The 15,703-nt window shown below is 38.5% G+C and overlaps 3 protein-coding genes across 6 annotated transcripts in view; all 3 read right to left on the bottom strand.

The window, feature by feature from the left end:
* The window catches only part of LOC127972169 (T-cell surface glycoprotein CD3 gamma chain), a 3,337-nt gene extending 396 nt beyond the window's left edge, over positions 1-2,941 (bottom strand). Inside the window, exons 1-5 of the mRNA XM_052575498.1 lie at positions 2,645-2,941; positions 2,102-2,195; positions 1,788-1,973; positions 935-1,078; positions 801-859 (exon numbers count right to left, since the gene is read on the bottom strand). Of these exons, the coding sequence (XP_052431458.1) occupies positions 801-859; positions 935-1,078; positions 1,788-1,973; positions 2,102-2,156 (444 nt within the window). The 5' untranslated portion in view covers positions 2,157-2,195; positions 2,645-2,941. The remainder of the gene's footprint in view (positions 1-800; positions 860-934; positions 1,079-1,787; positions 1,974-2,101; positions 2,196-2,644) is intronic.
* A 659-nt stretch (positions 2,942-3,600) lies between these two features.
* Positions 3,601-9,069, bottom strand: LOC127972168 (transmembrane protein 25). Its single transcript, XM_052575497.1, has 9 exons — positions 8,154-9,069; positions 7,760-7,841; positions 7,319-7,669; positions 6,647-6,937; positions 5,905-6,036; positions 5,782-5,812; positions 5,618-5,700; positions 5,467-5,550; positions 3,601-4,863 (listed from the first exon to the last, which is right to left on the bottom strand). Exons 2-9 carry the CDS (start codon positions 7,833-7,835, stop codon positions 4,790-4,792), a joined length of 1,122 nt encoding a protein of 373 aa, XP_052431457.1. The 5' UTR covers positions 7,836-7,841; positions 8,154-9,069; the 3' UTR covers positions 3,601-4,789.
* Positions 9,070-11,020: 1,951 nt separating this feature from the next.
* Positions 11,021-15,703, bottom strand: part of LOC127972167 (serine/threonine-protein kinase SIK3 homolog) — a 34,411-nt gene continuing 29,728 nt past the window's right edge. For all 4 annotated transcript variants that reach the window (XM_052575493.1, XM_052575492.1, XM_052575494.1 and 1 more), the window contains 4 exons: positions 15,325-15,467; positions 14,966-15,095; positions 14,758-14,888; positions 11,021-12,225 (listed from right to left, as the gene is read on the bottom strand). In XM_052575493.1, the coding sequence (XP_052431453.1) occupies positions 14,767-14,888; positions 14,966-15,095; positions 15,325-15,467 (395 nt within the window). In that variant the 3' untranslated portion in view covers positions 11,021-12,225; positions 14,758-14,766. The remainder of the gene's footprint in view (positions 12,226-14,757; positions 14,889-14,965; positions 15,096-15,324; positions 15,468-15,703) is intronic.

Raw genomic sequence — 15,703 nt, 5'->3', positions numbered from 1 at the left:
TATATATATATATGTATATATATATATATATATATATATTTTTTTTTTAATTTAATTTCTGTAAAATATCATCTGGATAATCTTTGGTTTCTATAAATAAATTAATACTATGATGTCATTTTTTTTTTAATCTACCGTTATCAGAAACACAATAATTAGACTGTAAATATAATTAGATCTATGATTTCAGAGCAGTAATTGGAAAACAGAATTAAACCCTAATAATGTCAGTTTCATGATATATCTTAACTTATTTATTGATATTATTGTTTTAATTTCCTATAATTTTCTAAACGTTTTCACAGACCCCTCAGACTCTCAGAATCCAAAATACTACAGAATGACATATATACGGTACATTTATATACAGTCGATCAGTCCCTGCAGCACAGAAGCAGCATCAGTGTCACAGACGGATATTTGTCACAATTATACATTTCTCTTTTATGACAAAAATCATTAGGATATTAAGTAAAGATCATGTTCAGTGAAGATATTTAGTAAATTTCTTACCGTAAATATATAAAAACTTAATGTTTGATTAGTAATATTCATTGCTAAGAACTTCATCTGAACAACTTTAAAGATGATTTTCTCAATATTTAGATGTTTTTGCTCCCTCAGATTCCAGATTTTCAAATAGTTTCAATAGTCTCACACAAATATGGAGAGATGGTTTATTAATTTATTAATGCATCAATTTAAAAAAAATTCGCTAATGCTGGTTTTGTGCTCCAGGGTCTTTATAATATCTCTCTGTTTTTAGAGACGGATGTGTTTCGTGTCAGACGCTGATGTACCTGATACGTGTCTCCTCCTGACGGAGTGTGATTATTGATCAGAGCCTGTCTGTCCGAGGCTGAAGAGAGAAACACAGACAGATGAACCACTGATTCCTGATTCACTGATATAGATGATGATGATGATTACACACCTTTATTCCCCTGATAGCTGCTTCTGGTCATGGGCTGAGCACAGATGCTGTAAATGGCCCATCCGATCACAGCGGTCACTACAATATCACCCACGATAACACTGACCAGAGCCATGGGGTCCAGCTGGATCAGGTTCTCACTGCCTGCACACACACACACACACACACACACACACACGCACACAGAGAGAGACACACACACACGCACACAGAGAGAAACACACACACACACACGCAAACAGAGAGAAACACACACACACACACACACACAGAGAGACACACACACACACACGCACACAGAGAGAGACACACACACACACACACACACACACGCACACAGAGAGAGAGACACACACACAAACACACACAGATACACACACACATGCACACACGCACACACACACAGATACAGACACAAACACCGCACTGATGCATTATAAAAGTGTTCAAATCTTCATTATAATGCATCATATCCTTTCTTAAATGTAAACACAGTTAAAATACATCATAATTTCTTGTTACATTTAAAATCACCTAAAATCAAGTTTTAATGCTTAATATATAACAGTGGATATAAAAGCTTTGTAACATTATAAAAGTTGTTACAGATCATGAGATCATTATAAAGTGCATTACTAAGCATAATTACTGTATTAAATCACATAATGTGTGACACGTAAAGACAAGACGAGGAGATACACTTCAGATGAAATCAGAGAATCTTCTGTAACTGTGAAACTAATCGAGAGAACGTTCTCTGACCGTCACCGAAGGAAAACAGACACCAAACACAAGATTCACATTAAATCTGAGAGAATGGGGCTAGCTCTGGAACATGAAAGGTTTTACTCACTCAGGACTTTAATTAGGGCTTTTGGACAGTTGGACATTTCTTCATTACAGTCTACACCTGAAGGTATACACGTGTGGATTCCCGAATTATCATAATTCACCCGTATTGAAGCTTCGTCACCAAATTTTCCTTTGGTACAATTCAACGTCTTCTCTTTCTTATCATAACTGATCAGCGGAGAAGAATCTGCAAAGTTAACACGAGATCAGATGATTGGCGCTTGATCAAGTCAAAATACTAATATGATTCTGAAAAAGCAAAAACAGTCCAGTGCTGTGTGAAACACTGAAGGAACAGCTGAAGATGAATCTTACCATCCGGTCTCACAGCCGTCAGCAGACAGAAGAACACAAACACACGTCCGTCCATCTCTCAGAGAGCTGCTATTATTAATAACCTCTTCTGTGTCTGTAGATCATAAACACTTTCATCGTTAGACAGACACCATCATCTCCAACTACCTCAGTCTGACCCAACTCCAACAAAACATGTCACAAACACAACTTTCTAAAGTTTGCCTTCACATGCTGAAATTAACAAAGACCTTCAGCTTCAGCTCTGACATATGTGCTTCTTATGATTAAATTATGCACTTAATATCACTTTAAAATAACATTCAGCTCATTAATGCTTGTTAATATACAGATATTAAACTAAACTAACAATTACCAACTTTTAAAGCATTTATTAATCTATGAACAAAAGTATAGTCATAAACTCTTTTTAGACCTTATAGTAAAGTGTTGACAAAAAAATGTGAAACTATTTATTAATATCAGATTACATTAAAATCTAGAATTATATAATAAAAGAAAGTTAGTTAAAGCTGTAAGTGAAAGATGAAGTTTAACACAGACCTGAGACGATGTAGATGTCGAGTGACTTTAGACGAGAAGAGCGGAAAACTCGATGATGAACCGGAAGTCAGAAACCGACACGACGCGATCTGGAGCTCGACTTAACACAGATCATCTGAAATAAATCACGAGTTCAAATGAAGAAATGACGCACAGAAGGTCAAACTCATCCTAATATTAACTAACGTTGGATAAAAAGCTCAATTAAAATCAATTAGGCCTAAAAGATGCGGTTTCTATTAAAACAGGCCAGATCCGCTCATCAGCTCTGAATATTACTCTCTCTCTCGGTGTATTTTATCCTTATTTCATGCACTTACACACAGTCTGAGATCAATAAGAGCAGAAACTGCAGATGAATGATCTACATTTGACTTCCGGAGCACAAACGGAAGACCACAAACACCTGCGAGAGAACAGCTCTCTCCTGAAGCCGAGAATACACTTCGACATCACTGAGGATGATATCTTCCATCTTTACAGCTTCTGACATCGATCACAATAACTGTGCTTTAGTGATGTGGATACTGAGAAGACTCTTTGACTGTTGATCTTTAGGTCTGAGACGCTTAAATGTCTTAAAGTTTCAGTCAAGCTGTCTTCTCAGTTTTCTAGAAAGGGTCTAATCTTTGGTTTAATAATGGAAGATGTACATACTGAATATTATTTTCATTTGGGGCCAAATTTATATTCATAACATAGGCCGACAAGGCCATTGTTTTCTGTTTTTAAAAAGCTCTTTTGGATGTACTGTAAATCTGTGAGACTGTAAAAAAATATATAAAAAACTGGAAAAGACTGTTTAGTTGAAAAAACTATGAGTAGACTCCATTTTGTAAATCTTTTTCCTTCTGTTTTCTCTCATTTTGATCTGTGCTCTGTTCTTTAGGATCTTCTTATGATTGTATTTGTGTTTTCTTGCAATAAAACAGAGAGAGAAACTCTGACACACACTGGACTGTGCGATCAATATGATTTATTGAGGTATTTCATCATATGACTAATAATACACAAACAAGAGATAATACTTAACTAGTACTACTCAAGCTCAGGTTAACTAGTAGCGCCTCCTGCTGGATGGAAACACAGTGACATGCGTTATTTTATAGATTTGTATGTACAAATTCATAATGAGCTTTACAAATATACTTACAGTAAATATACATATGCATATGATCATAACACCATACCAACAATATGCTTTATATTCATTTAAATATATAGATTTTTCACATATTTATCTCATATATCTGACGATTTACTGAACATTCCTTAATATTAAACAATCTAACACAGCATTCCATATAGCAGCAAAGAACTGTGGGTAAATACCGAGGAAAGCACGTATGTACAGTCTGTCGATGTCACACATGTCACATACAGTGATGGTCAGTCAAACGGTTTGTACGAATCATTCGTGATCTGATTTACTTCTGATTCCCTCTAGATGCATTTCAGAGATTCGTCAATACAGACTATAAATATTTTCTATAAATGTTAACATTCCCAATCAGTTCAAAACATCCGGTTTTTAAAAATGTTATATTTTGGTTCTGTGAACTTTAAGGAAATGTTACATTTTAGAATTCTGCAAACTTGTGAACGTTACTTTTTAATGTTCTCTGAATCATCTGAGGCAAATAATTAGTTACATTTGAAAAAGTTAGATGATGTCCAACTGAAATGTTTCATAAAAATGTTTAATAAACAACGTTAAAATATTGTTTTGAGAAAGCCAGAAAACTGAAAGAACATTTCTTCATAACTAACTCTGAGAACATGATCAGAGATGAAGATATTAATGAGCAAGTGCTTCTGAATGAACTACATATCCCATGATTCCCTGTGTTTGATGGAACTGAATCAGTCTGTGACTCTTTTTCTCTGATTTCGCAAACGTTTCAGGAATCATCATCACCAATGCTACAATTAACTAAAGTAGCCTCTGAATGGTGTTTCCATAGTAACAGTGTTTTTTTTTTATCAGGGGATTATGGGTAATGTAGTTCTTCAGCAGGACACTGTCAGTCAATCACGTCGAGATCTCAGATATGAGGCTTGATGTCTGAGAGATTCATCAGTCTCGGCAAGGCGTGAGGTCAGAGGTCAGCCGTAGTTCATCACGGCTCTGTTTGTGTGTGTGAATCAGAGCCAGATCTCGTCGCTGCTGGTGCTGCTGACTTTATAGATGTAGCCGACCATCGGATAGCGAGCGAACCCTGCGGAGACACAGAATAACATCAACACACACCTACAGAGCCGTCTCCACAGACTCCTGAGCTTCATCTATCATCTATTGCGACAGATCACACAAACATGCAAAACACTCTCAAAGCCACACGTCTGGATCTGTGGAGTGAGGAACATGAACACAAGAATAATTCTACAGCACATTTCTACACGCCGCTAGTTTCAGTTTCACTTAAATTACTCTTATTATAAATGCTGTTTCAAGCGAATGCAACTTTTATAAACACTTTAAATTATATTTTACTTTTATATTTTCATTTAATGCTTAACTAATTTTGTAAAGTGTTTGTCATCATCATCATAAATTTGTCTATATAGTTTTTATACTAAAATGGAAGGGGAGGTATCCAAAGCACATCAACTGGTCACTGGGGTTCCTCAGGGATCGGTTCTTGGACCCCCTCTCTTCTGTGCTTCTAGTAATTTAATGTGTATATATTTTAAAGCATTATTGAAAATGCAAATCACCTGATTTTTGGCCCGAAATCAACGATTCACAATAAAAAAAATCCAAGTTTCAAGATTGAGCGGAAAACGAGCGAGCGGTTACAGCCTTAGTGGTGACCTCTGACCTCGGGCGGCGTAGGCTGCAGACAGGTCCTCCTCCTCGTCCTCGGCTCGTCTCCTCTCCAGTGTGTTGGGTCTGGAGCTCTGTCCTGAAACACGGCAGGAGTCAGAGACGGGCCCCGGAGCCGAGCGGAGCTCAGCGAGGATCACACTCACCCTTACAGAGCGCTCGGTCCTCGTTCAGCTGCACGTGTGACGGCAGAGACATGTTCTCCCGCGGCAGATACACGCTGTTCTCACTGCACACACACACACACACACATCAGATCAGCTCACCCAATAACAGCAGTATTAGCAGTGAACGCTGAGGAGCGGCGCACCGTTTGCTGGAGAGACGCACTGCAGGCTCCTCTGAAAACAACACACAGCATCAGAGATCAGCTCACAGAAACACTGTACATGTACAGAGAGCTTCAGAGAGTCAGTGTGCTGGGATCATGTACCGAGGGCTTTGGTTTTGTCCTTCTGAAGGAGGAGGAACACCATCAGGGTGAAGATGAGGAGGGTGATGAAGCCGGCGACACCACCCGTCACGATCCCAAACACCGGCACCTCCACACGCGACTGCAGGAACTCTGGAGGAACACGCATTTATCTGATCAAAAATACAGTGAAAATACTGAAATAGTATTCTAATATAAAACAGCTGTTTTCTGTGTGAATGTCTGTTAAAGTGTAATTTATTTCTGTGATGCTCCGCTGTATTTTCAGCATCATTCCTCCAGTCTTCAGTGTCACATGATCTTCAGAAATCAGAATAATATTATGGTCACTTTCATACTATTAAATGTGTAATTTATTTAAATAATTGGTACTCAAAAATACTAGTAATAAATAGTGATGGGTGTGCTCGACACACTTAACGAAACCTTAACGAATCTCGAACTAAAAATCATCAAACTATTAAAGTCACGTGTCTTTATGTCGTAACTATTTCGAAACGTTTCGAAATTTTAACATTTCACCACTAGGGGGACATCGCTCTGAAGCCTTTTAATTGACTTCTAATAAAAACAGAACATATAGGCTACAAGAGGATAACCATACATGTCAGGGGTAATACAGATGTACAAAGATATATAAATAAATACATAAATAAAGACAGAAATGATTAATCAACACTCGTCTGATTCGCTGTAAAGGTTGTTTCAGATCAACAAGTGACCACTAGGTGTAAGTGACCACCTGTGAGTGTGAGGTTGCTGTGGGCGGAGCCGAGGCTGTTGTTGGCGTTCACGGTGATGTTTCCTGATAGGCTGCTGAGCGTGAGCTGCAGGCTGTGATTGGTCAGCCAGGGTAAGCTGCGCGAGTCCAGGATGAGGAAGTCGGAGCTGTTGGCCAGCAGCTGACCGGACTGATCCACCCAGCGGATGGTGGCGGGGGGGTTGGAGCGAACCAAAGCGAAGAGAATGAGGGCGAGGCCTGGGTCCGAGCTCTGGCTGTAGTGAGCGTCCACACGCAGGATCTCTGGACGGACTGAAACACAACTCTACTCAACTCTCTATCGCCATCTGTGGCCACAACACACAACTGCATGCTGCTTACAGACAAAATTTGAATATTACATAAATTTACATTTATATTTTATAATTATATAATATAATAACCAGTTTTGTTAATATTATAACTTCAATAAAACATTTTCATCTTATTTTAATTTATATTAATGTATAACATTATTATCATTAAAGGGTTGGAACAACATGATGGTGAGTAAATGATAAAAATTTACATTTTTGGGTGAACTATCACTTTAATATACAACTTTCTTCTTATTATTATAATTTGCAATATTTAAAACCAAAAATAATTCTTAAGGAAACCGCGCGCAGCTCTGGTGTTTGATTATGGACTCACACTGGACGTTGAGCGTGACGCTGGCGTTGTAGCTCTCTCCTCTGGTGGGGTTTCGTGCCGCACACACCAGCTCTCGGTCCCAGCGCTTCGGCTTCAGTGTGAACGTGCTGTTGCGCTCCGATCCGTATTGAAGCGTTCCAGAATCCTGCGATGATGTCATCACCAGACGCCCCGCCCCCCGGCGGCCCGTCACCTCGCTCTGCCTCTCACCGTTCAGGTACCAGGTGAGCAGGGGCGGGGCTTGAGCATCCCAGCCCTCTGATTGGCAGCTGAAGTGGTGAGTGATGTTCTCCTGTACGGTAACCGACGAGGTCCGCTGTCCGTCAATTTTGGGCGCGGGGTCAATGGATGCTGTCAGAGAGAAACAAAGTCAACCACAACTTGGAAACTTGTGAGTGGGTGTGTGTGTGTGTTTGAGTGCATGTGTTTATTTGGTCTTACCTGAACAGGCCCAGGACAAGGTGTGAAAGAATAAAGCAGACAGACGCGTCCTCTGCCTCAAACACACACGGGGCATAGTCACCTACACACACACACACACACACACACACACACACACACACACACACACACACACAGGAGAATCTCAGACAATCAACTGACACACAAATCTACTGAGCGTCTGTTATCTCATGTGAACGAAGCAGTGGATCCTTCAGACTGGCGTGTGTGATTGAGATGCATCAGCAACACAAAACACAGTGTTTCCAGTGTGATGCTGACATGCAGAATCATCATCTCACAGCTGCAACACACACACACACACACACACACACACACAGATACTGCACATATGATGCACATCACGTAAATCACACACACTCAAGTGTTTTACCTCTGTGCACAGACGCTGCTGACTCTGACCGGTTGAGGAGCCATTCAGAACACACACACAAATACACACTCACTCACACACTCACACACACACACACACACACACACACACGCTCAAATGGCAGGCCGTTTTAACATTTATTCCTTAACATACTAGTACCTATTTCAATGCTACTAGTACTTATTTTGAGATCCTAGTATCTATTCCATTAGGTACTACAGTTTATTCTTTACGTTCTTCGTATTCACTAGTTCTTATTTATTAGATGCTGGTACTTCAGTAGTGGCTAGTAATCAGTGCTGGGTAAATTACTTAAAGAAAATTACTAGCTAATAATTACTCCAACTATGTAATTAAATTACCTTGTGTAAATTACTCTCTCTAAACTAGTATTGCATTACTTATTACTAATCACTTTCTAAATACATTATCAACCTTGATCAGTTTAATTAAATAAGGATCTATATGAACCTGCTCTCTTAACTCTTCAAAATAAATAACATAAAATTTCATACATTATTCCTGAAATTAACAAATATAGATTATGATATTGTTTTATATAGAAAAAAATACAAAATCAATGTGACTAATCAGTCACAGTTAAAAAATGTGAAATTAAATTAGTTACTTATGAAAATGTTAATGATTTCATGCCAATTTTTGTATGAATAAATCAAGTAGATCACTACACTTGAATCAAAATGTGATATGGACTAGTGTCTGTGAATATTAAGTTGCAAAGGTACAATATTTGAATCCTGCACATTATGTGTGTCTCTGTAGAACATTTACTACAAATACTTAAGCATGTGATGATCACTGTGTTTTCAGCCTCTGCCGCCTCAATATATGAGTAAATAAATACATAAACACAATTTCTAGAACTGCTCAGAGTCATTTCTTAATTCAAGTGATGAAGGATTTTGAAAGTCAGTAATCAGTGGGAATCGAACCCACAACCCTTTTGCGCTGCTAACGCAATGCTCTATCACTGAGCACTTTATAAAAAAATAAATAACTTGTAATCTGTAACCCATTACATTTCCACAGTAGCTTTCCCAACACTTTTTACTAGTAAGTATTATTTAGATATGGTACTTATTTATTAAAAGTATTACTTTAAGTATTGTTATAATTCAAAAAGCTACCAGTGCCTAAAAAGCGATCACTAGAAGATAAAAAATAAAAACTAGCACTAACCTAAACCTGACCCTACCTAACAGAACTACTAGTAGCTAAAAATACATACTAGCAGCATGATAACGCTTACTAGCACGTTTTATGTATTAAATGTTAAAAGGGCTTGCCATACGCAGAATGATCTGAGCTCGACTCGTCAGGTCTGCTGAACCTCTGCAGTGCAGATTCACATTCAGACACGAGCAGCTGCACACAGAACTCACGACGAGGAAGAAAAGCATCTGTTTTGATTGATTCGTCGGTGCAAAAACACGCAATGCATGAAACCAGACGCTAACAATCACTTTCTCTCTATAACTTCAGAATCAGTCCTGAGGTGAAGACGGGTAAACTTTCCCTCGACATTTATTCAGAGCCTCTCCATCGTTACTTTCTCAGAACTAATGTCCATATAACATTCACTCAAAGTTAAGAACAAAGGTTCTTCCAGTAGCATTAATATGATGATTGTTCAGTGTCATCTGGTCTTTACTAATGTTCCTAAAGCGTTAGCAAAAAACATTAACACTTTATTTTTTATATCCTTCTTACACGTTTACATTTATTATTACAATAAACAATGAATAATTACATGCAAGTAACTCTTATCCTGACCCATATAGTAAGTACAGGTAGTTAATTAATATAACTCAGTACTTGCAGTGTTGGGGGTAAAGCATTATACACATAACATAAGTTACATAATCTGATTACTTTTCAATTTACAAGAAAATATCGGAGTTACTTTGTTTCCATGTGTTGAGTGACAGCTCTGGTGTTGCCATGGTGACAGAGATCCGGAGTCAGTGCAGAGTGTTGTGTGTGAACATGATCTCACTGTAGTTCTAGACTAAATATGAACATGTGTTTATTCAAAAACAGATTATGTTCCTCAAATAATGTTGAATAACACAAATATCCTTCATGTATGTAATACAATTGTATTAACCAAAGTCTCTGCTGTTGACCTTCGATTATTCATTTAAATCAAACTAATGAAGACTTTAAGATTTGCGGTTCGTTTAGTTGTTGCTGAAGAGCAATGAACTTTCTTCTTTTGTGTCCTGTTCAGAATGGCAGCACTTCAGCGTGACTTTACATTTCCTTGGGAATGAACCCAGGCTTTTACATTTGCCATTACTAGAACCTTTTTAATATTAAACAACCCAGATGAGAAAAAGTAACGCAAAAGTGACATAATGCATTACTTTCCATGAACAAGTAAAGAAATATTGTAATGCATTACTTTTAAAAGTATCTTTCCCCAACACTGCTTAAATGTATAACTACACTGTAACAAGGACACCTTAAAATACTTTCATGTAACTTTTTAAGTGTTACTAATCATTCAGTTTTTTCAGACAACATACAAAATGTTTGCAAATTAGTGGAATGGGCTGTTCGCTCAACCAAACTAAACGTTTAAATGTTTTGAATGTTCAGAGAACAATAATTTTCTGTTAGCACATGATTTACTTATTTCTATAGTGCTTTATACAGTAGATTGTTTCAAAGCAGCATCACAGGAATATAAGAGTGCTGTAAATTCATCAATTCTAAAACTAATAAAGCAGCTGCAGTCCTGTGAGCAGAAGAGCTTCATGGTGAAGGTGTTTTCTGGTTCTGTACCACAGTATTACCATGTGATACCGCGGTACTGCTGCTGAAAGAACACACACACACCTCTGTCATAGTCATTTCTTTATTTATATATATATTTATTATTTCTCTCAGTTTGTTTGGAATCTTTTTTAAACCATTGTTGTTGCACTTTAGTATTTTTCCAAAAACATAAAGCCAAAAAAAAAAAAAATAATAAACAAAAGAAAAGAAAATGACAAAGCTGTATGAAGGGAAAGAGGGAGGAGTGTGAGATGATGGACAGACGGAGGAAGAGGAGGATGATGCTCTCTTCATCACAGACTCGCGCCGTCTCTCCTCAGACGATCACGTGACAGTTATTGGATTGGTCGGACTGAGACGAAACGGCGGCTTTAAACTCTGAGAGAGACGTGATGAAGCGTCCGTCCGTTTGGTGAAAAACATCGACATGACATCAGAACAGAAATAAAACTGCAAAAATCAACAATATACAAAAGCTTTTCTAACAACATCCACAAAAATAACCGATAAAGCTCTGAAACAGAAAAGAAGATGGCCCATGAGCAGGATCTGTGAAACTACCCACAATGCACCTGTCATCAGACGAACGGATGGACGGAATGAAGGAGGAGAACGAGAAACGGAGGAAGAGCGAAACCGAAAGGAAAGTCACAAAAACTGAAAGTGCAAAAATCACCGCGAGTAAACAAACACGGCTGTTCTCTTGCAACACAGAACGGTTTTAATAATAATCGTCATTCTTTTAATAATGTCATAACCATAAAACGTCTTTTACAGAAAACAAGAACAATAATGATCATAATTCCTACAGAACATTAGCCATAAAAATGCGTTAAAAATAAAAAACAGAAGTGAAGAGAGTGTAGAGCGAGTGAGAGTCGGCCGTCCCGGCGGAAGAGTCGATCGTGACCGGAATGATCCGCCGCGGCGCAGGCTTCACGTGAAATACTTTGGGTTTGTGGCGTTTGGTAAAGATGTCGTCTCGTGTGTGTGTGTGTGTGTGTGTGTGTGTAAGACTCTGTGTTTGTCTTGTACATCGGAGTGCGCGACAGCGCTGCTATGGCAACGGTAAGAGGGGTTTGGGTGCGGGAGGGGCGGATGATTATTGGGCTGCAGCCAATCGGAGACGCTCCCAGTGGAAGAGGAAGCTGAGAGCTCCGCCCCCTGCGTGCAGGCCACACCCACGACACCCCGACAGACAGACGATGAGGATTTGGCATGACAGCACAACACAGCAGACGGATATGAGCTTTATACAGCAAATACACCCCTGAGAGAGAAAAACACAAACAAACACGCATGTTAAAGTTACAGACGGAGTATCAGTTATATAAGGTGATGTTGTGAAGTCTGATAGCCCCGCCCCCTCCAGCATGCCACTCCATTTTCAGTTAAAGTGCTTGTTCACTCAAAAATATAAATTCACCCTCATGTCATTTCAAACCCTTTAAGACCTTCGTTCATCTTCTGAACACAAACGAAGAAATTTTTATGAAATCCGAGAGCTCAAGGGAAGAACCCTTGATGTTGACTGTGGATTGAGTGAGTAATTAATGACAAGAATTTTTACTTTTTGTGTGAACTAACCCTTAAGTGTATGAACTGGGACGCACCTTTTCAAAATATTTAGGCAATATATTAACACAATAACGCAAACTGATGTGATTAACACTTCTGAAGATGAAAAACCATCCAATACATCCATGGACATGAGTTTGGCATTTGTTGTAAGTAGATTAAAGTCCATCATTTGTGTTGTGCATTGGTGTACGTGGAAAAACAGTGGCAATAATAATCAAACTTCTTAGCTAATATCAGAAAAATGAAAATGACGTGTCAATGGGAGTGAAACGTTTTGCCTGAGCTGTGTGAACATCTCACTTTTGACCTTTATTCCTATAGGGCTTTATATGATTCAGATGGTTTCAGAGCAGTGTCAGTAATAAACAGGAAAATAAGAGAATCAGAGACGGAAACTCAACTGTGTTTCAGTTCTGATTCTAAAGATAACAGTGTTGTTATTGAGATCAGTTCAGTGTGGATTCAGTCTTTGCTTTATTATTGGTGCACATGTAAACAACAGGTTACACTTTATTTTAAGGTGTCATTGTTAGTGTGTTTATACTTAAGTACTGAGTAATATGACATTTCCATAAGAAACTACAGGTGTCTTATGAGATTTTAAAGAGTTGTTTAAATGAATACCAAAAGAATATAATTATTTTTCTTATATTATCTCGAAGAACTGCCATTATTCTAAAGTGATTTTTCTCCTGTAAATACTGTACTCCATCCTGTTGTTATGCCATTACTCTCTCTTTCTGTTGATGTATTTGAAAAGTTTTTAACATTTTTCACTGATAAGACTGCTGGAATCAGATCCCAGATTTCATCTATTACTAATGATCTTATTCTACCCTCTGCTCTTCCAAATCAATTGACTTGTTTTACTCCTGTCTCTCTTCCACAGCTCAAAGAAATAATTACGCACACAAAGCCCACTAGGTCTCAATGTGATGTGATTCCTTCTCTTTGATTTAAAGAGGTGGTTAATTCCATCGGTTCATGTATTTTAACTATCATGAATGGTACATTGACATTTGGTGTTGTTCCACCTAGTTTTAAACATGCAGTTATCCTGCCTTTTTATTAAAAAAGCTGGTTTAGACTCCTCTGATATGAATAATTTTCAACCCATTTCAAATGGAAGATATTGGAGATGATTGTGTCTGCACAGCTTAATTATTTAAACATTTCGGATAGATTTCAGTCAGGGTTTAGAACCGGCCATAGTACAGAGTCAGCTCTTTTGAGGGTTACTAATGATATTCTACGTGTTGCTGATTCTTCAAGTTGTGTTGTTCTGTTAGTTTTAGATCTTACCGCAGCATTTGACACAGCTAACCACACAATTCTCATTGATCGCCTTAGAGACCATGTCGTATTCAGGGTTTAGCATAAGAATGGTTTTATTCATATTTAAAAGATGGAAATAACTCTTTATCTGTTGCCCCTCTTATGTGTGGGGTTCCTCAGGGCTCAGTCCTGGGACCGGTTTTGTTTTCCCTTTATATGGTCCCGCTAGGATAATTTTTTTTTTAAACACGGCATTCATTATCATTTATATACTTTTGAATCACAAACGTTCATTCCATTGAAATGCAAGGTTCACTCATCAATTTCAATCTCTATGTGAATGTCTGGCTGAGGTTAAGTGTTGGTTAGCTAATAATTTTCTACAACTGAAGTCCGAGTTTAATTTGTTAAAAATGGATGTGTGGATGATGTCACTGACTGCATGGGGGTTACTTCCTGGGAAAAATCTTTTTTTTTAATTTCTAAATTTGATCGTCGAATTAATTCCGTTGTTAAAAATAGTTTTTTCGTTCTTAGATCTAAGTTGGTCTATCCTTTTCTTTTGAGGACTTTTTTTTTCGAGAAAGATGTGCATGCTTTTGTGTCATCTTATTGCCATATTGTAATGCATTGTATATAGAATGTTTTATGCTTGATTTTATTCGTATTTTTAATTTGGTCTTCCTGTACTGCACTTTGGTCTCCACATCATGGTCTTGAAAGTGCTTTATAAATAAAGTTGAAGTTCTGATTAACTACATGTACTTACTGTGTGGGTAGGGTTTGGCTTCGGGTTACTTACATGTTATTATGCATAATTAATTGTTTTTATAACTGTAAATACATGAAACCTGTGTAACAAAGACACCTTCAAATAGAGTGTTACCAAACAACGATAGTCATTGTATCCTGATTTGTTTATAAAATCAATAATGAAGGTGTGTACCTGTGTTCACTAGACCCCGGCCTGCTCCACGCTGTACTGCAGATCCGGGGGTTTGTAGCTTAGCAGCATGTCACTGGTGCAGGAGGAAGGGTAGCACGCGGCGGGGTGAACGTCTGCCTCCACGTCACACACTGAACACACACACAACACCATCAGTGTGCGAGAGAACATGTGTGTGTGTGTGTGTGGGTGTAGTACGTTTACACACCTGACCCCTCCCTCTGCTGCAGCTGCTGGCTTCCTGTCAGAGACGATTGGCTGAGGATGTCAGACATGCGGGCGGAGCTTAGCGCCTTGCCAGCCAATAAGCTCATTCCAGACATGGGCTCCGCCTGTTCCTACAAAAACAAGAGGTCGGGAGGTCAGCACAGGAACTGTGTCTCTCACACACACACACACACTCTCACATACAGTCAAACAACCTCACACTCTCTCACTTACTCTCTAACACACACACACTCTGTCTCACACTCACTCACTCTGTCTCACTCTCACACACACTCACTCTGTCTCAGTCTCACACACACTCACTCTGTCTCACTCTCACACTCACACACACACACATACGTAAGCGTCGTCGCAGGTCTGGATGGTGTGGTGTCTCTGTAATGATGCTCGTGGTCTGTAAGTGTCTCCCTGTGCGGCGCGTGAGCTGTAGCCGTTGTGATCTCCCTCCATCACCCGACACTCTGCAGCATCAGCACACGCCTCTGAGACACAAATCACACACTCATTCAATGGGTTTGTAGTGCAACATTATTTTCATGACAATTAAACACTTCATAATTATATGATATAAACATCCAGTCAAAAGTTAAGAATAATTATGATTTAAAATATTTCTTCTGCTCACAAAAGCTGGATTTATTTGATCAAAATACAGCAAAAACAGTAATATTGTGACATTGACAGCCAATCAGAATAAATCCTGCTATAAGGTTTTTTA

The sequence above is a fragment of the Carassius gibelio genome, chromosome B15 (assembly GCF_023724105.1).
Source record: "Carassius gibelio isolate Cgi1373 ecotype wild population from Czech Republic chromosome B15, carGib1.2-hapl.c, whole genome shotgun sequence".
Lineage (NCBI taxonomy): Eukaryota > Metazoa > Chordata > Actinopteri > Cypriniformes > Cyprinidae > Carassius > Carassius gibelio.
The sequence above is the reverse complement of the archived record's forward strand: the minus strand, read 5'-3'. Positions and strand labels throughout refer to the sequence as shown.

Bases quoted from the DNA above. Each gene is read 5' to 3' on its own strand.
- LOC127972168 (XM_052575497.1), bottom strand. From the start codon at position 7,835: ATGCCCCGTGTGTGTTTGAGGCAGAGGACGCGTCTGTCTGCTTTATTC. The intron at 5,813-5,904 runs GTACATGATCCC...TGTTGTTTTCAG, and splicing joins GGACAAAACCAAAGCCCTCG to AGGAGCCTGCAGTGCGTCTC. The intron at 5,551-5,617 runs GTGAGTGTGATC...GCCGTGTTTCAG, and splicing joins GGACCGAGCGCTCTGTAAGG to GACAGAGCTCCAGACCCAAC.